The sequence below is a fragment of the Corvus cornix genome, chromosome 4 (genome assembly GCF_000738735.6).
Source record: "Corvus cornix cornix isolate S_Up_H32 chromosome 4, ASM73873v5, whole genome shotgun sequence".
Classification (NCBI taxonomy): Eukaryota; Metazoa; Chordata; class Aves; order Passeriformes; family Corvidae; genus Corvus; species Corvus cornix.
The window spans coordinates 49,531,765-49,551,514 of record NC_046334.1 but is presented as its reverse complement, the minus strand read 5'-3'; the positions used below and the strand labels follow the sequence as shown (position 1 = coordinate 49,551,514).

Here is a 19,750-nt window from a genome sequence, read left to right as displayed (position 1 = left end):
ATTGCAAACTTGGAAACTAATGGTAAATTTTCAAGCATTTTCCATTCTCTTTCACATGAGGAATAGCTTTGCGATGTGTTTTTCTAAGGAAGACTATAAGTAAAAATCTCTCCTCTACATCCCTCCTACTGTTTAGGCACTCCTGTCCTGATCCTGCATGTTAGGTTCACAGCTAATTAGATCCCAGAGATATATGGGATTCCTAGGAGTGAAAGACGTGTAATATTTTGGAGGATCTTAATTATAATCTTGAATGGCTTGAGAAATTAAGCTACATTATCCCAGATATTTATACTTTACATATAATACAACAAAAAAACCATACTGTAACTCTGTGTGCCCTTACAAAGTAAATCCACGAGATTTGGGAAAATGCTACATCCTCCTCTGCCCTGAACTCATCTTCATATTTGATTAAACAAGACTCCATTTAGGAACATGGTGGAAGCAAATATCCTCTAGATGGAAATCTGTATTATGATGTACATCACACCCTGACATTAGCATTTTTTACCTAATGACACAACAGATGTTAATAATAACATCATTCACAGAGGTAAAGAACAAGCAAACACATTGTCTGAAAGGTCTAATGAGCAACATGAAAAAAACGCTTTAAAAAAAAAAAATCATTGAGGATATATATTTTAGTGCTTTAGTTGGCTATTTCTAAATCTGCTTTTGAAGCAGACCATTTTTAAGCACCTGCATCATTTAACTGCATCATATCTATAGATGGGAGGGTGCCTTCATGCTGCTAATGGCAAACAGCCAAATTCAGAAACAACAAACCAGTTTAGAAACAGCCATCCCCATCACTCACCACTGCTACCCAGGAGCTGCAAAGGTGGAATGGCGAATTACACCTGAATCAGTTGGTCAGTAAGACTAGTCAAGGCAGATAACCCCCCCACAAAAACCAGAATCTTGAAATTAATACATGGGATTATATATTGTGGTTCCCTTGTAAGAGTAAAGGAATGGGTACAAGATTTTCTTCCAGTGCTATTTCCTAGGGAATGAAAACAAAAGATTGTTTTGAAAGAAACAAAGTCCTAATCCAAAAAACAAGCCAAAATACAATTTTGGCAGAAAAACTGTTGAAGATACCCTATTTCTCTTTTAGATTTAATCTACTTTTGTAAAGAGACTTAAGGTGGAATAAACTCCTCAAATTTAATTAATTGAAATTAATTTAATTGAGGCTTTCTGCAGCATTTCATGAGTTCATGAGAAGACTGTAATGCAGCCTGAGGTGGACTGCTGGGAAATGCTGAATACTCCCTGCTGGCACCAAGAATTTTAGAAGCTACTCTGACTGTAAGAAAAGATTATGTACTTCTTTTCAGTGAAACGAATCCTTTCTTGGGATTGCTGGACATGGCAAAAGCTCCTCTCAGGTTAAGTCTTCTCTTGGATCAGAAATCAGATTCATGTCCAGCCCCAAGGATACACGCTGATCCTGTGTCTAGGCAGGGTATTTGCTTCTGGAAAAGACCAGAAAGAAGCAACTATACAATGCCTCCAAAATACATATACCTGCTTCCATAGTAAGAAAAGCAGCCAAGATATGGATATTAAATCTTTGGGGGCACATAGTATTTTGTAAAATTATTTTGATAGTTCTATTTACAGGCCACTTTCACAACAGCCACAAGTCAAGTTGCCAAAGGCCAACTGGTTAAACTCTAAAGCCTAGCTAATCCATAGGAATTCATCACCAACTCACTTTCCATGTCTCCAACTGTGTTTTCATTCACCTACAGGTGAATCACTAAATATAAATATCTGCTATGAGCATCTCCTGATGCTCTCTCTCGGAAATAGTCTCATTCTCTTCCTTTGAGATCCAGAACATTTATTGGTTTCTAACGTAGAAAACAGTCTTTTGGAGTAAATGCCTAGTACTTCCACAGGTTTAAATACATTCTGCCCATTCTTAGATAATTCTATATAGCTGAAACTACTCTAAAATGGTGAGAAGGCTGGAAAAGTGAAGCTTTGCTGAGCAGACTAATGTGGACAGGGAATTTGAAAATCCATGCTTGAAGAGAAAAGGAGAGAATAAAGGCATGTCCAAATGTCAGGCCAAACAGGCCAATCTGGAAAAGGTTTTGGAGAAAATGAGTCACATAGGCTTTCCATTTTCCATCCACTCCTAGGGACAATGACAGGTGTCCCAGAAGGTTCCATTTCTCTGTATGGCCATAAGGAAAAAATTTAGCACCTTCCTATGTTTTTACATAGGGATGTTGTATTTTATAACAATGAAAAAAAAGACAACTCAGAAGAATTTACAGTCTGGGACTGGTAAAAGCATCTTTTGCCTTCCTTGAAACACAATTAGGAAGGCACACATTGCTCTATAAATTAACCAGGAAGGTTACGATCTGTCTCCTGGGAAGCACCAATTCAAAACTCATTTCTAGTTGTGCATGTTTCACATGCAGAATTAGGATCCTCATCAAGCGCAATGAGCCATCTCTTCAAGAAATTTCTACCAAAATAAATTGCTGAAATCAAGAAGCTGGATGTAATAACTCTCCTCTTTCCATTTCTCCTTTATGACCTTCTGCAGACAACCTAACCAAGACACCACAGATATGAAACTATGAACTGCATCTTCAGCACATGATACATAGAGAAACATTTGTTCTTTACTGACAGTTGTGAATGCTTAAATGTGTTGCTGTATAAGTCACTTTTCTTACAAAAATTACATGAATTATACTACATGCTTTTACCAAAACAAGCATTTCTGCAGTGCTTCAATCTTTGCAGAACTTGACACTCAGGAAGACAACTACTACAGCTTTCCACAAGGTGGCACGGTTCCCTTTGCTGAAATACAGCATTAAACGTGCCATAGAGAAGCTGTTTTCTTCCACAAATGTACTGGTCAATGTCATAAATAGGTTTAAAATCTCTAACATACCTCTAAAAAAGTTCATTTTACCAAATTCTTCCAATAGATAGTTTAATGAGTTAAAGAAAGCTTCCTTCTCTTACGATGAAATGAAAAAATATCAGGGCTTGCTGCCACAGAAAAGCAAGCTTCAATCAAAGATAGTTAAGGCACATAATATGGCAGGGGAGAGCCTAAAGGGCTAAAACTATCTGATTTTTCCAAGTCATCAGTATCAAATCCTATCAAACTTCTTTCAGTCTCTCAATATTTGGGGTAAAATGGACTAGCAAGGAGTCCACCTAGCCCAACTCCTTCCCATCCATGTGAGAAATAAAGATCCCAGAGCATTTTCCACAGGTGAAGATTATCCCTGCTGTTTCTGGACCACTTCCCATTCCTGTGACATATGGCCATATTTGGGGCAGAGGCAGATGCAGTGAACAGCTCTGCCCCCAGCCTCTCCTGCTGCATATCAACATCAGCACTGCTGAGCTTCACCTGCAGGACCCCACATATGGTTATTCCTGCCCCTGCACAGCATCTGCACTGGGCAGAAATCAGGTAAGGTGCTTTGACTCAAGTGATTTTAAAAAAGTCAAAAACATGTCTAGTTTCTCGTCTATTTCTTGTCTTGCTCCTCTCAATCACTTCTGTGAATGTTTTAGCGCTCAGTTTTGGTTACCCATTTAAGCATTATCAGCATAGTTTTGCCTGAACTGGAAAAACAGGACTAGTTGTGATAGACATTTCACACACACCAGATAGGTACCTGTTCCATGAACACTGAAGTTTAAACAGCAAATGAGACAGGGAAGGGAGATCATGACACAAATTATTTGTCCACAAAACTACTGCCATGGTCCTCCATGCCGGAAGGACTCAAAAAATACTCAGTGCAAATCACCTGGTAAAGTCATAGATATATCAAAATGCTGCCTCCCTGCAAAGCTTTCCATACTATAAGGTTCATCATGAAAGGAACACCTCTGTCATTCTCAGGACTGGAACCTAATGCTCCTTACTGTTTCAACTCCATTTACTGTGCTCAGAATTTAGTGCTTGTCACTGTGATGAACACAGCTGAAACCCTTGCTTTGAAACTACCAGCAGGCCAAGCAAAGTACAACTATTTACATCTGATTCAAACATCACAAGCCAAATAATCAAGATGACAAAGAAAATTAAATGCCCTGATCAGTCTGTTTTCTCTCTTAAAATATATCATTAATGCTATTAAAATTATCAACTCTGTTACACACATAATTGTTCCTGGAAATAAGTAGTTTCTGATCCTGTCAGCTGCTGCAGCTGTATGGCACAGCCAAAACACTTATTTAAATTACTTGGATTTCCAATTATAAAGATTCATATACACCCTTAATAATGGATGCAAGCACAAGGCAAAACGATCAAGAAGACAAATCTGGAGATAGATATGCAAGCATTCAAAACTTTCTGCTGCTTCTTTCTCCTCAAAACTCTTCGATTACAACAGTAAAAGCTTTGATTTTATTATGGTGCTTCATCACATAATGGTTTAATTTTTCCCTATGAACTGCATTCTCCAAGTAGGTTGCATTCTCTCTTCTAAAACATGAAATTTCTTGTTCTAAATTGTAACCTACTTGTTAGTAGCTGTGAGCTGAAGCAGACACACAAAAAAGGAAGAGTACTTTAAAAAGGGACAAACTTGAAATAAAGAGCAAATTCTGTCACTGAATGCCCCCAGAAGCCATCCAGGCATAAAAAAAACCAGAGCCCTGTCTCACACAGACACTCAGTTGTGCAAGAAGACAGTTATTACAGTTGGACAGTAGAATCTTGAGCTCTAAAATCCAATTTCCCAGCTTATGTGATTTTAAAATAAGTCACACTTTCCTCACCCAACTGAATGAAGCTTTAAATCTGCAACTTCCTTTGATGGAATTAGTCTTGCATGGTCAATACCCATTGTGTCAAGAGGAGGGGTACACTTAATTTCAAGGAGACAGTCTGCACCTTGCAAGTTTATGCTTACAACTGCTAGATTTTTAATTGTTATACTGTTGTGGATCTTCATACAGACCTTGGCTTCTGGATCACTGTTGATGCTACATGAATCATCATCATCAGATTGTGGACCATTTCTGTGACATAAAAAAAAAAAAGGACAAAATCAGTCTTAAAATCATATGAAAATTACAGCACAACACAAAACAGAGCTGGTCATTCCACTGAGACTTGTGAAGTCATTGTACCTGAGCTTCAAAGAGGCATAGCGTAATGTTGCTCCTTCAAACTCTTTCAGACTTGGGTCTGGGTTCACAGTGGCTGCATGCAGGTCCTAGAGACAGAGGCAGTGCTATCAGTATAGTTTTAATACTATTATAATAGTATTAAGTACACCATCATGTTAATTCTTATCTCAAAGGGAAATTAAATCCTCCCTGCAAAGAAGCGATAGTGTTTCTGGCTGAAGTTGAAAAGAGGCATGCATATATATATATATATATATTTCTCAAGCTGCATTTCATTCAGTGCAGGCATCTTATTTGTTACATCATGGCAGTTGCTCTGCTAGTTTAGATTGAATCCATTCCAAGTGGAAAGATCAGAAAAGGCAACATGTTTGTGAGCTAGACATCCCTAGCAGTACCCCCAGTCACTTCGGCCTATGTTATGAATGACATTCATGGAAAAATAAAAGGGGAAAAAACAGCCACTGCCATGCAAAAAACAAAGGTAATAGTAGTAAAGGTTCTAAAATCTGACAATATACTTGCCTTCCAAATGTCACTATTAATCTTTCCCCCATTCAGTACAGCAAAATCACTCCATGGCTGTTTCTAGACACATAATTATTCACACAGGAAGAAGCACATTGATTAAAAAAAAAAAAAAGAAAAAAAGAAAAAGAAAAAAAAACACAAGACACTGTTGTTAGCATTGATATTTACAGGATGGGTTAGGAAACAGATCACCTCAAACTTCAACTACTTACTCCTCTATACCATGGCATTTGGAGGAAAGGAGAGAGAAGACATGCCTCTAACAGTTACTTACCAAAACAAATGATTGAAACAAGGAAAGTTAATATAAATTAGGAACAGACAATGAAATTACTCTTTAACTATGATCTTAAAAGCAAGCAAAATGAATTTGAATATGAATGTTGGCCACAGCTGCTACAGTCTTTGATAAACAGCAATTAAGGGGAAACATTAGGATTTCCTAATGGCACTTTTGTTAAAAGACGCTAACAGTACTGGAACTAGAAATACTGAAACACAAAAAATATATACAAGGATAAGATACATACAAGGTAAAAATCAATTATTTCTAGAGAGAAAGCACAAGAAAAGGGCAAGGAAGGGAAGGAGAATTAGTACGGAGTGCAGAGATTTCTTGCTGAAAAAGTAGTTCTGAAGTCTAGCAGCTTTTTTAAAAAACAACCCCAAACCAAACAAAGCACCCACCCTCTCATTCTCCATTCAAGTTTCTCAAAAATTTTCAGAGGTGTTCACTGGTACAATCAAGCAAGCACCATTGTGTTTAGCTTTTGAGGTTCAGGCTTTTCTGTAAAGCTTGAGAGGAACAACTGATGCTGGAGTACATCTGTCCTCTGTCTCACCAGGAAAGAATTCTCACTGTCCTCAACAAAAGCCAGGAGATTTGATTGCTGGGAGACCTCTTTATAGCTTCACCAAGTCAAGAATTCCTGAAATTAATTCCCCGTTCAAGATGAGCTCAGCTGGGCAGTCCAGCTCAGCCCCAAGGTGAAGTGGTACCCACTAATATGGCCCAATGCATTCATCTGCAGGGTGGACTTCTCACCCTGGAAGCATTCTCAATATATCCCCACTGGAGCAATTATTTTGTGAGAAGCAACTCCCAGGAGTAACCCTTTCCTAACATGCCTTTGAATTAATTGAGTTGTTACCTTTTCCTACCAAGCTCCTTCTCTTTAATTATTAGCTGCTAGTGGTTATGTTACCTACAGAAGAACTTCTAGAGGTGATCAAGGCCTGGGATGAGTTAGGCTATAAGAAGACACAACTACCATCACCAAATTCTGCTATGATCTCAAAGAAGGTCTTATTGAAACTTAAACACTACAGCTTTTTCTCTGCACAGGGAAGTGGGAGAGGCAGCAAAATTTCTAAAATTTGGAAGAGAATGTTACAAAAGACAAGGATTCAAAAAGGAAGTAATTTGACAACACACAAGAGGAGACTGATCTAAAACTAAGTCAAATTTAAACAGCTGTGCAAAACCAAAATACATTTTCATGCTTTTGAGGGGGAGGAAGGGAAGGAATGTTACAGGTTATTCATATTTAGCATTTATTAGCATTTTTGTTAAATCAGCAGGATTTTCGCATAATGCTTAACCCATAATTGCTTTGGATTGAAATTGATTTATTATCTTGTGAAAGAAAAATTGCCTTGCAGCGTGTGTAAAAGTATGACATTTTCACATTAGTTTCCTTTTTAAAACACTTTTTGCCATTTCTATGCATTACAGCATCATTCCTCCCTACCCATTTTTTAAAATTCTCTGTTCAACAGTAGTAAATGTTTTTCTTTATGCTAAATATCCAGAGTAAGCTACAACATAAAAATGGCTGACTTGATCTGTTCTTTGTTGACTGCCCTCAGCTGTGAGCCACATTCTACCAAACAAAGCAAAGCTTCTGTGTATTACATCATTTAAGAGACAGGGACACAATAAGATAAAATGAAAAAAAAAAGGAGGAAACAAGACAAAGGGTAAAAAGGTTTTACTCTGGGGGGAAAAAAGGTGTTTCTAAATGTTTGTTTGACAAACTCAAAACCTGAAAGAGCCCAAATAAACTCATTTCAAGACTGGCACATGATGCTTCACAGACAAATATGACTTAGATAAAGTATTTTTATGGACTCACAGAAGCTGCTGGTTCAGATACGAAATGCTACCCATGCCAATCCTCAATCCTAGATTATACTATTTCATCTGCCTAAAACATGTATATCCCCCAGCCTTTTCAGAATGAAGCAATACAAATCCAGCATGGGGGAATGAGCTGAACCAGCCCTCTCAAAACACATTATCTTGAAGCACAGGCTTCAACCAATGAGGGAAGCAGCAGTACACAGCTCACACATGGGTCCAGCTTGGAGGGAGAAGCTCTTCACCACAAGTGACACTGCCCATGGTAGTGCTGGGATAAAGGCATTTGGGAGTCCCTATTCTAGACTGAATTCCAAATCTTCTGTGAAGTGTCAGATTGACCTTATCACAGACACCCATATTACTCTTTCCCAGGGAGGGAAAGAAGGAGCACTTGGGTATGCAGCAGAGCAGTGAACAGGAATCAAAACAAGTATTGCCTGCCAGTGACTTGGAGGTGATACAGTGCTGGCACATACCAATTGCAGAGAGACTAAAAACCAAAAATTCATGATAGCTGACACTGTCAAAATTATTTCATTATCTACCCCTATCTCTTAAACACACACTATGACTTACTTCTCTCTTACTGCTGCTCTGCACTGGGGTTCTGCTCAGAACCGGCTGAATCACAAAGGATTCTTCATCCAGTTCCTTTTAATAAAGCTTGGCATCTGTGGTTTTGAGAAATGCAAGGCTTTTCCTAACAGTTCCCACTATAACTCCAGCTATGCCTGTTCATTGTAGCTGTTTCAGTATTTGGAAGTGGACAAAATCCTGAGCCCAATTCATGCTCCTGTTTTGAACTCCAGTACAGTAAGTCTGCTGGTACTGTATTGGAATGCTATCTTAATAACCACTGAGTCAAAAAGCCAGTACGGCTTCAATAACTGTAAGATGCTTATCAATGACTGCAGAAACCTACAAAAAGCAAGTTCTTTTGCCTATACCTCCAACTAAAAAAACTACATGATATCATACTAATACAAATTTTGGGGATGTGCTTATTTTCTGTATCACCCTTTACAGCACACTATATGGTCTTGGTGCTGCCATAGAAACGTCTATGCATAAATCTTTGCTGGAACAAATTCCTTGCTGAATTAGAACTGCCACATCAAAACTTAGATGAGCCTACTATGCACTCACATACATGTATGTCTTGCTTAATACACCTATACTGCATTAAAATCTATGTTATTGTACTTCATGCATTTTGTACTCTCATGCTGCTGCTGAGAATTAATGATTATTATTTATAAACACAAACTATATTTCATTTAAAGCAAACAGAATTGTGAAAGGTTAAAAATACACCTAATACATTACCAGCAGGTCTGAAATATTAATTGTGAAGACATTTTAAACAGAAGTAGAAAAATATTTCAAATGAAAATACGCCATTTTTCCTCTGCAGTTTACCAACCATACTGATTTCTATGTTTATGTGAAAACCATCTGTAACTTCTATATAACCATCTATAACTAATAAAAACCCCATTCTCTACACTCTAGAGTAAGAAAAGTAATAATGGTAAAGTTATATCCTTCACATGTACATTACAGGAATTTATCCTAGAAGCATGTGCAGCACTTTACATTCAGCATTTCTGAATTTTTTCTTGTTTTCTACCAGAATAACAGTTATAGTAACAGTTATAGTTCTTTCTCCATGAATCCTCTCAGAAATTACTTCCAGCATGCCTCGTGCACAGTATGAGAGCTTGACTGATGTAAACCATAACTGAAATGTTGTGGTCAAGTTTGCAGACCTTATGAGTAGCATTTATGAACATGTGGGAACAACCTTTCTAAAATAATGAACAAGATTATACATATTGAAGCCTATACAGGATAAAAGTTTCAGGATCAAGATGGTAATACACACTTGAATGTCCTTAACTCCTCTTAACTTCCATGTAAGTTAGTTTGGTGCATACATGAACAAAATCAAGAACACAAAAAATGTTCTCTCTAAATGAATTAAAACCCAAAAAACTAAACCCCTAAAGATTGCCTGATCCAAAACTCAGAACCAGTACAAAGACTTCCCCTGACAGAGCTGTGGACATTTTTCTGAAAATTCAGTATAAAAATAATTTAAAACCAACCTTATTTTATATTAGTAGTTAATTCCATAGAAGTCTTCCCAGCATACTAAAACAAAGTGATTGTATTTTTTGAAGCATACTCTTCTTTATAACAATTGATTTTATTTTTCTACTTACATGACACCAAACAAACCCTAAGATTGTGCCTGAAAGCATTATCTTAAAAGGCAGTACCATGTACTGCTCTTTCAGCACATGTGGAGGACAGAGTGTATCTCTGTTTCTAGTTAAAACCTGACTGCAACACTGAGAGTCGTTGGTACTGGCAGGGTGTACAGAGGCTTACACTTGAGAACACTTCATGTTTATTCAATAGAAACTACCCTGTAAAGGAACTAGTGTCTCAAATGAAGGCTCATATGTCTATTGTGATACTCCTACCAAATGAACCAAGAAGAAAGAAGATGCAAACAGAGTCCAGCCAAAAGTCTGCTATCATGTGCAAAAATTTTATGTATCCTGTATCCATATAACACAGCAATGCTTCAGCGTATGCTACAGAACTGCCAAAGTTTCACACTCATCAGGAACTGCCTGTCTAATTTTTCTGAGACATGGTTGATGTCATCTAACACATCCAAAGTTTAGGGTGTTTGATCAGGCACAGCCATTAAAAATGAACATAGAGAACAGATACTTACGACATATTATCAACAAGTAGCTACACTTTGGGACATATCAGGCCAGTTTAGCTAGCAGCTAAACCTGCAAGTTCAAAGAGTTATTTCAATTTTCCTTACAGTATGTAGCCCACAAGAAGACACAGTAGGTTACCTCAGTTTCTGGAGTAGGAGATGGAGTAATGGAACCAAGAGATCCTTTTCGTGAGCCCTGGAGATCTGTTGGGATGGACAGAGGGCGCTGCCATTGAGTTGTTCCTGTTGGTATGTGCCAGTAATAGATCCCAGCAATGTCATTTATTTTTTTCCAACCAGGTGGTAAGTCTGGGTCTGTCTGAAATGAATGATCACTCCATATATCTGCTGAGAACAGGGGAAAAAAAAAAAAAGTCACACAAAGACACAAACAGTTTTTCCATGGGTCTGCACAGCTGGTATTGCTGTGGTACAGTTCCTGTGTAAATGACCATCAGAAAAACATACCAAATTATTGAGGCTCAATGTAACACAACAGTGGACAACAGGTGAATAACCTGTTGTTATACTGCTGCTCTTTAAGCCCTTTTTGAAATTAAAAGTTCCTTGTTAGTCTATTCTTCAAGCCTTCTACCAGGTGTTTTATCATGGTTGCTTTTTTCTGAGTCTCTCTCATTTCTGCTACCCATATTTATGTACACACATACACACAGACATACAAATGTCATGACAACTTAAAATAATTCTTACACTCTGAGATACAAACTAGTCTATTTCTTCCCCAGAGCCACTTAAGAAGTTCTTAAATTACTGATTTACCACTTGAGGACTATTCTAAGCAAGTTCTTCAGAAGAAATGCTAGACAATATCATTAAACTCAAATTTAATAAAAAGCCTCACCTATGGCCCAATATCTGAAATCAGCAACATTCCCATAACCAGTTCCAGAAGTTCACAAATATTCTAAACACCTGCTTCTAAATGTCCCCTGTTGTGGCCTCTATGGCATTCGAGTACGTAGTTCCTGACTCCAAGGTCTTACACATTTTAAAGCCTATTCATCTTCAACCTTGACCATGTTTGTTTTCCAACTGAATAAATCAACTGCACTCTTCTCAACCACATAAAAGGCAAATAAACACAAAACACTTTTCACAATTTGGCCACATCATGCAAGAAGTAATGTGATTAAACATCTAAACATCACAATGTTATCATATATCTAATATCTAATGTGAAGTAATGTGATCAAATATCTAATCATCACAATGCGTGGCAACATCTGCAAGTCCAGTTTAAGTTTAAAGTTCAGGCACAGCTTCTGTCCTCATTATACATACATGTGGATGTATACACAGCTACTCAAATACACAGTCAGGAGAGTGTTATGCTATGGTTGCATTAAACTACTAGTTTCAAACTAATCAACCAAAGACACAGAGGAACCAATGTCCTGTTATTTATTGTTGCAATGACATTCAGTACCAGAAAGGCCTAAACAGGAATTACTTTGAAGTAAAAGCAGACAAAACTCACAGCAGAAATAAAATTGTTAACCCAGAGACTTAAACCAAAAACATTTCTGCAACAATTAGTTAAAAGAAAAGAAATTATCTCATATGTGAACAAACAGTTGGAAGGAAATAATGTAAAATATCTCGGATAAGAAAATACCACCTAGCTGAGTAATACTAATTTATTTTGAAAACTTATCCATTAGCAAAAATGAATACACCAAAATATGCTTGCATATGCTGAGAAATAAAAAAGGAATTGTATTTGTTTTCAATTAACATAGCTCAGGAATTTCAAAGAGCAGCATTTCCCACACAAAACGACTGTGATTGATGTCTGTGTGCAGGTACTCCTCACACAAAGGGACTGGCCTCAGACCATCTAATAAGCACAGCTGAACAGGACAGCACCGGAGGGCATGTGTTCATCCATCCTGCGACACCAGTGTCCTGGGTTGCAGTGTATTCTATTACCATCCTCATGAGCTGTTGAGATCAGGTGGGGCAGTGTTTCCTTGCCTCCTCCCCCCAGACTATCTTGCTGTTAATTGCCCATCATTGTCCTGCTGCCTGACTCAGAGATAAGTCCCTCTGGACTATCTTCTGTTAATGAGCCTAATCAACACTTTGCCTCATGACTCATTACCCCATTTTGAGATGCTCCACCCAGAGGGAGGAACCAAGCATCCCATCGTGGATATAATCTGAGACTCTGAACACCAGAGTGAACCCTTTTTCACTGGATTTCCAGAGGACAGGAGCTACATGGCCACCACTGGACTTCCTGAGGAAGAGCAGACCCCTTTACTACAGGATCACTGCTTCAGAGGAGTGCAGCCACCATTCTACCAGACTGCTACCACCACCCTGCCTAACTGGGACTCAGGTTGTATCTTGACTCTGTCAGTTTGAACCAGTGTTTTCTTTTAGTTTTTTTTTCCTTTTCTTTAATTTCCCCATTAAATTGTTACTCTGACTTGGTATCTCCCACTGGTTTGTTTTTCAAACTAGTACACACCAGGCCTCGTGTTTGCTATGCAAACCTACTTGAAAAAAACCCCAACCATATGTGTGTCCCAGCTCGTGCTGCAGAATGGGAGACTGTGGGGATAACCTTTTCACAGGCTGTGGTTTCCTACTAGCATGAACTGGAAAGCCTCCCTAGTGCACTGACTGTTCTAACAGATGAAAGCAGTCACCACGTGCAAGCCGAGTGTGCAAGCCAAAGGTAATGCGGCATCACAAGAGATACCAGCCCAAGAAAGATAATAAAATAAGCATCAACATACAAAATCGAACAAGACAGATGAATGCACTTGAGGCATCACAGTGGCTTTACTTTATTTGAATGTGGAATTACTGGTGGCAAAATAATTTACCTCTGAATTTGAATGACCCCATTCAATGGCATGACATTTCAAAACATGTAGTTTTGTTGTGCAGCTGCTAGGTGTTATCTCCACTTCCAAGAGAACTTGGTGGTGATGATAAGCAACGTGTGGGGACAGAGACCAGAGTTGGTGTCTCTCTGCCTAGTTCCTTGTGCATGAGGGAAACTGGTTTACTGAAGGCCAAGCAAACTTCCTTCCTGAAGAAAACACTCTTAAGTAAGGCAACAGGTCTAATGCAATAAATTTTGTATTGAACTGGGAGAGGTACTTGGAAAAACAGACATGTATTTTGCACATGCATGTCTTCTTCAGGTGAAAACAAATCCCACCAATCATCATGGCTGGGGGACTAATTTATGGACAAAAAGAGTACTCTTGAGCAAGAGGAAATGCAGGCACAAAGGGCTTCAGTTTGGCAGCATACATGATTTCAAAACAGAGACTGTAAAAATGCTGTACAGAGTTATCAGAGTGCTGGAAGTTCTGTACCTGGGAGGTGCAGTACAGTAAGAGCATCTGTGCCACAGGACAATTTTAACTGTTATTTCACATGTTAAAACCATATTTTTGAAAAACTGGGAGACAGCCACAAGGTAGAGTCATACTAAGACAGAAAATACATTCAGGGAAATCTGAGCGGTATCGTTGCATCATTCAAAGGACACATGCTTTGCTTTTCCAGGGATTCATTTCAACAGAGGGATCTCATTTTGTCTCCTTGTAAGAAGTAGCAGCAGATGTGAGTGCACAGCCTCTGGCTAATGCAAATGCAGCTCTGCTGGAGTTAGTGGAAGCACTACACTTTCAGTCAGTCTTTCTAGCTTAAGGAGGGCTTATTTCACTGTGTGGTAAGCAGAATGCCCAAGTGAGACTGCTTGTCTGCAAGGCTCAACAATACTTGCAAACACTTGATCTACACTATCTAAGTAGGTTAAGTAATAAAATACCCACACTGTACAGAGATAAAAATGAGATATCTCTTTTTTGTTTTGTACTTGTAGCTTAGTTATCTCAATTCTTATGATGGTTTTGTAACAATTTTTCTTCTGTTAGGATCCTCTGAAGGAAAGGGACACCATCCCAAGACCGGATTTGATCCAGACTGTGATTGCCTATCACCATCTCAAAAGTATACTTTTGCAGTAAAAAAATTAACTGAAAAGGAGTGTTCATTGTCCAGGCTGGAAGCATGATGGTACAAACAGGAACACTTCCAGTGTTTTCCAAATCTAAAAACATAATCTGGCCAATAAGAAATCTATAAAGTCACTTCTGAATCTCTGGTGCTCCCATTGCTCACATTCCAGGAGTGGAGGCACAATATAAATGAAGGAATTCAAACTGAAAAGCACCTTGTTTGTAATAAGAGATCTGCATCAAAGCTTCCTATGTCAAAAATTACAGAGACTTGGATAGCAACAGTATCCAACAACATGTTGTCCTAGTGTTTGGGCACCAATGGGAAATCACTAGCTTCATATCTGATGTCTGTCTTCATTGCTGGGCTGAAGCATAATGAAGAGCTGGCCCACCATATCACACGTGTATTACAGATGCTATCCTTCTGAGCAGCTGAGGGGAAGCACAAAAAGGAACTGGGAAGACAGGAGGATAAAAAGGTTTCAACAAAAGGAAAGAGGCGGGAAAAGTACTGTTTTCTTTTCTGAAGTTCCAAAATCTTGAAATGAAAATGTTTTACTTCTGTCTTCTGCATTTAAATAAAAGCAAAACTAAAGGAAAAGAAAGCCACAGAAACTTACACTTTTTGAAGAGATGCCAAGGACTTCAGCAGATCCAGGATTTCATCCTAAGGGAAGCATATTTCCCCCCACCCTATAGGCACACTAAAGATCAAGGCAGGCGCTGAAGGGAGAGGAAGACTTTGTATTAACGACTGAGGGCAAACGAAATTCAAGGAGCGCTCTCCATTCAATAGCACAATAGAAAGAACATAAGCCTTGTGTATTTTTATCCCATCTATTTCCAGCAGTGGGCTCAATGTGCAAGCTTAAATTGTTTGGTTTTAACGAAAAGAAGTCTCTAAAGATAACGTCTCCTCACTGTGCATGCACTACAGCAAAATCAACAGCTTCACCTATTCCCATGATTCACACCAATGATGGCCAGCAGGCAGCCTTGCCTAAGCACCACTGCAAGAAGCATGAATGCTATCTCAGAGACAATGCAGCAAAAATACGAGTCAATAGGTCGAGTAATTATAAATCAGACACATCTGTCTAATTTGGGGAATGTTATTCAACAAGGAGTGATAATCAGCCAGAAGATGCTCGTTTGTCACCATCTTTGCTCACAGCATGTAACTGGTTGTCATGACAACCCTGTCATGCTCCTCACCGAATTGCTGAACCAGCCATCACTCACATGCACTTGGGGAGAGGAAGCTTCTCTAACACTTTCCAGGAAAACATGCTGAAATGTGGGATTTACAGGCATACATGTAACCAGACTCTATCTGTGCCAAAATGATTTGCTGTTTTGATCAACTGTAAAATCAACCATAGTCAGAAAAGACTGAATTTGTAAAAATCCTAAGGAAGCGTGGAATGAATCTCCTGTACTATTTTTATTTTTCATGAGATGTGATCTTTGTCTGGCTGTATAAATGTTACTACATTTAATTTAATGTATAAGAAGCATATAACATTTAATGCATAAGAAGCATTCAAGCAGAGATGACTAATCTTAAGGAAAAGAGAGGAAAGCAGATTTGTCAACATTCAGGAAAAAAACCCAAAAACCGCAACTAAACACACTTGTTTTGCTGTCTTACGTTCTTCTCCTTTTCAATGACCAAAGCCCAAGCTGTTGATAAAAGGACCACAGTACTATACAATTACCAAAGAAAACAAGGGCAAGTGTTTCAGCAGAGGGACTCTGAAGAACTCTTGATGACAGCCCTGGATGAGGGCTATGGATGATACTAGCTGTCCTGCTTAAATGGGAGAATTTTTGGGCTCTCCAAGTTGTCTGCTCAGGGGCCACACAGTCTGAGGTCCAGAGGTGAAGCCATGAGAAACCAGCACCACAGCTTGCGTTTAGAGGAGTTGATATTAACAGCAGCAACAGTAGGAAAAAGTACTGCAGTAAGACAGAGAGGAAAGGTCTATATATTCTTTCCTGGAAAATGGGCAAAAAACTAGTAAACACAAGAAGACTAGCCTGTTCACCAACTAAAAACACCTATCCACAAAACAAGCGACTCTGGTAAAGTAAGTAAGGAAGACTTGGAGGTGACCTGAACTGCTGTCTCAAGGGAGCTGTTGTGGTGACAGACAGACCAGGAAGAAGCCAGCCTCTGTCCCATCTGGAGGAGGGTGGCTGTTTAGCCAGGTGGAGCAGTGGTGACAACATGAAATTACAGACTGAGCAAAAGCTGATGAATTGCTACCTGAGAATGCTGTACTGGAGACACATCCTATGGCTTGTCCACAAACTCTATTTTGTGATGAGATCTCAATCTCCTTATTAGGATGCTGATAGACATTAGCAGAGCTGGGCAACTAAGAAGATATACTGAGTCTGGTTGGAATTGGGTTAATTGTTTTTCTTAGCAGCCTGTAAGGTACTGGACATTACATCTGTGACCAGAACAAGTGCTGGAAACATACCAGTGGTTTAGTTATTGCTGAGCAGTGCTTGCATAGGGCCGAGATCATCTGTGTTCTCAGCCTCAAGCAAACTGGCTAGGAACTGGCCTGCTAGTACTAGTGTTTGCATCACTTTTTTATATAAGATTATTTCTTTCTTCACTTAGTAAGTTTTCATTATTGTGAGTCATGACTTCTTCTCACTTTTGCTCTTCCAGTTCTCTTCCCCATCCCACTAGTGGGAGGAAGAAGCCACCACAGAATTCAAAGCATACTAGCCAACCTCATATCCAGGAAAAAATAAGCAGGTACCATCTAGGGTGGAATGAAAAAGAGTCCCAAACAAGTGAGGGCAGCATATAAATGAATGCCCTTTCCACCAATTTGGTGCTTAAATGAGATGCTATCCGAACAAAGTGCACCAATACCTTAGAGGATTTCTACCAGAATTTCCAAAGCAGTCAGAATAATTTGCTACTGTTCTAGCGAGTGATCTGCTGCTTATAAATACATTTTGCATAACACAGAATGACAGAATGGGTGGGGTTGGATGGAATTTCTGGAGATCATCTCATCCAACCCCCCTGCAAAAGCAGGTACATCTAAAGCAGGTTACACAGAATTGCATCCAGGTGGGTTTTGAATGTCTCCAGAGAAGCAGACTCTACAACCTCTCTGGGCAGCCTGCTCCAGTGCTCTCACCCTCACAGTAAAGAATACAACCAGTATAAGTGGGTTTCTAGCTTATTCGAAATGCTAGTTCTCTATTCCTTCCACTAGATGGCAAAAGCTTTTACTTAAAGAGGAGTCCAAAACACAGCAGACTGTATACCTCTAATTTGGTCTAAATCCACTGTGATCATGTGTTGTGTGATTGTGACCCAAAGGATGTCCTCACTGTGAAGGACTCTGAGCAGCAAATAATTCATTAAGAGCAGTATTTTCATTATCATCATTAGAAAATTCCTAAAAATGTTATTGCAAGTTAACTTTCAGGGCTAAACCAGTGCAGCAGCAATCTGCATCTGCTTTTCTGATTTTTTTTTCTTGCATAGTATCTCCTCTTCCCATGCCTTTCCCCACAGACAGAAGAACTGCAGCATATGATCTCCTGTTCTAGGTTCATAACATATTTAACTACTCCGTCTTGTTTCAGAAGCAGGGTTTTGTTTGGTCTAAAGAGGAAGAATTAAATGACCACCCCACCAAGGGACTGCTAGACTCATAGTGTCGCAGTGGCAGGGACACAGCACACCACGGGAAAACAAATGTGCATATGCATGGAGTCCAGCCTTCCTTCCCTTCACAAAATTTATCTGTCACAACAGCAGCCAAGCATTTCCTAGAAAACCTGGGAAAATCACATTGATAGCAGCTCTGGATTTATGTATTTCTCTCTTAAAGAGTCTGATTCTCCTGTCTCCTCAAAGTGAATCGGTATGCTAGTGTCAAACCATCCACAGAACAAACCATTAATTTTGAGCAATGAACAAATATAGTCTGGAATTTTCACACTAAACAGAAAGATTCAGTCTGTAATACTGACCCAAAAAGCAGTTAAACACAGATGTCCTTCTGCCTTCAAGACAATGGATGCCTGCAGAGCAGGAGAGGATGTTGTGCCAATGTCTGGCATATGGCAGTAGGGTCACCTCAACAGCTTCAACTCTCCACAAAGGAAGTCCTGCACCACAGTGCTTTACTTACAACTAACACTCTTGTTTGACAAGCTTCAAACATTAGAGTTCAACATCTCCCAACCTGTAACTCTCCATTTTACTGGGACTGGCTGTAGACACAAGTGGTTCCCATCTCCCTTACACTTTCTGCTAGTAGCTAGTGCTACTTAACTTGATACAAGCCATGAAAGACAGAGGAACAGATCTTAATCCCTCCAATACACTTGCCATCAATCCCTGGTACTAAAGAATGGCAACAAGGTTGGACTCCACACTTTTAATCCCATTTTTTTGAACCGAGAGATAGCTTTCTATCCACTCTATTCTATTTCTATTGTATCCTCAATAGTTTAAATTGAGGGTTGGTGATGTCAGTGAGTGCCTCTTTAATCCAAATGACATGAGTAGTAAGACAGAGTATGGAAGAAAGAATCTGACTAGCAGTCACCATTTTTTCTTTTCCATTTTAGAAAAGGAACTGCATAAAAAATACTTGCATTAAAAGTCAGGTATTGGGCAAAGGTAATTTTTTCATCTAAAATACAATGAGGCCTACTGACTTCAGGAGTCAATGTAGAGAAAGGAAGGACTGCACTTCTCTGGAGAATACCCTGCATAAATATTGATATAGTCTGAAATTTTAGGGATGTACTCATTAATGTTTTTGTGCATATGACTGGCTAATTAAAAGCCAGTCAAGCTGCCCAATGGCACAGACATACAATTCAATTGGTGGCTTGACTAAAGCTGCTTTCCTTTGACAGCTTCATTTAGAGCACTGTGCAAATGCATTAGAAAAACCTTTTCCTGAATTTAATGATTCAGTGAAAACAGAACATAAAATTGAATTACAATCTGAGTTACTATCTGAAATTAAATGTTTTACTTCACAAAAAAAAGCAAAGTTTGCAAGAACAGTCATTTCTCCTCTCATATGCAAGCTCTGTGCATCCTTTGGCTCACACAGTGCAGCAGATGCTCTAGGATGCCATGAAAATGACTGCTTTATCTTCACACCAATCTTGTGAGGCAGG

General features: G+C 39.0%; 1 protein-coding gene across 15 annotated transcripts in view; it reads right to left on the bottom strand.

Moving 5' to 3' along the window:
- Positions 1-19,750, bottom strand: part of APBB2 (amyloid beta precursor protein binding family B member 2) — a 171,215-nt gene that overhangs the window by 59,760 nt on the left and 91,705 nt on the right. For 9 of the 15 annotated variants that reach the window (XM_039550370.1, XM_039550367.1, XM_039550368.1 and 6 more), the window contains 4 exons: positions 10,702-10,910; positions 5,671-5,733; positions 5,146-5,231; positions 4,974-5,034 (listed from right to left, as the gene is read on the bottom strand). In XM_039550370.1, coding sequence (XP_039406304.1) covers positions 4,974-5,034; positions 5,146-5,231; positions 5,671-5,733; positions 10,702-10,910 — 419 coding nt within the window. The remainder of the gene's footprint in view (positions 1-4,973; positions 5,035-5,145; positions 5,232-5,670; positions 5,734-10,701; positions 10,911-19,750) is intronic. The other 6 variants (XM_039550371.1, XM_010401754.3, XM_010401756.3 and 3 more) reach the window with 3 other exon arrangements.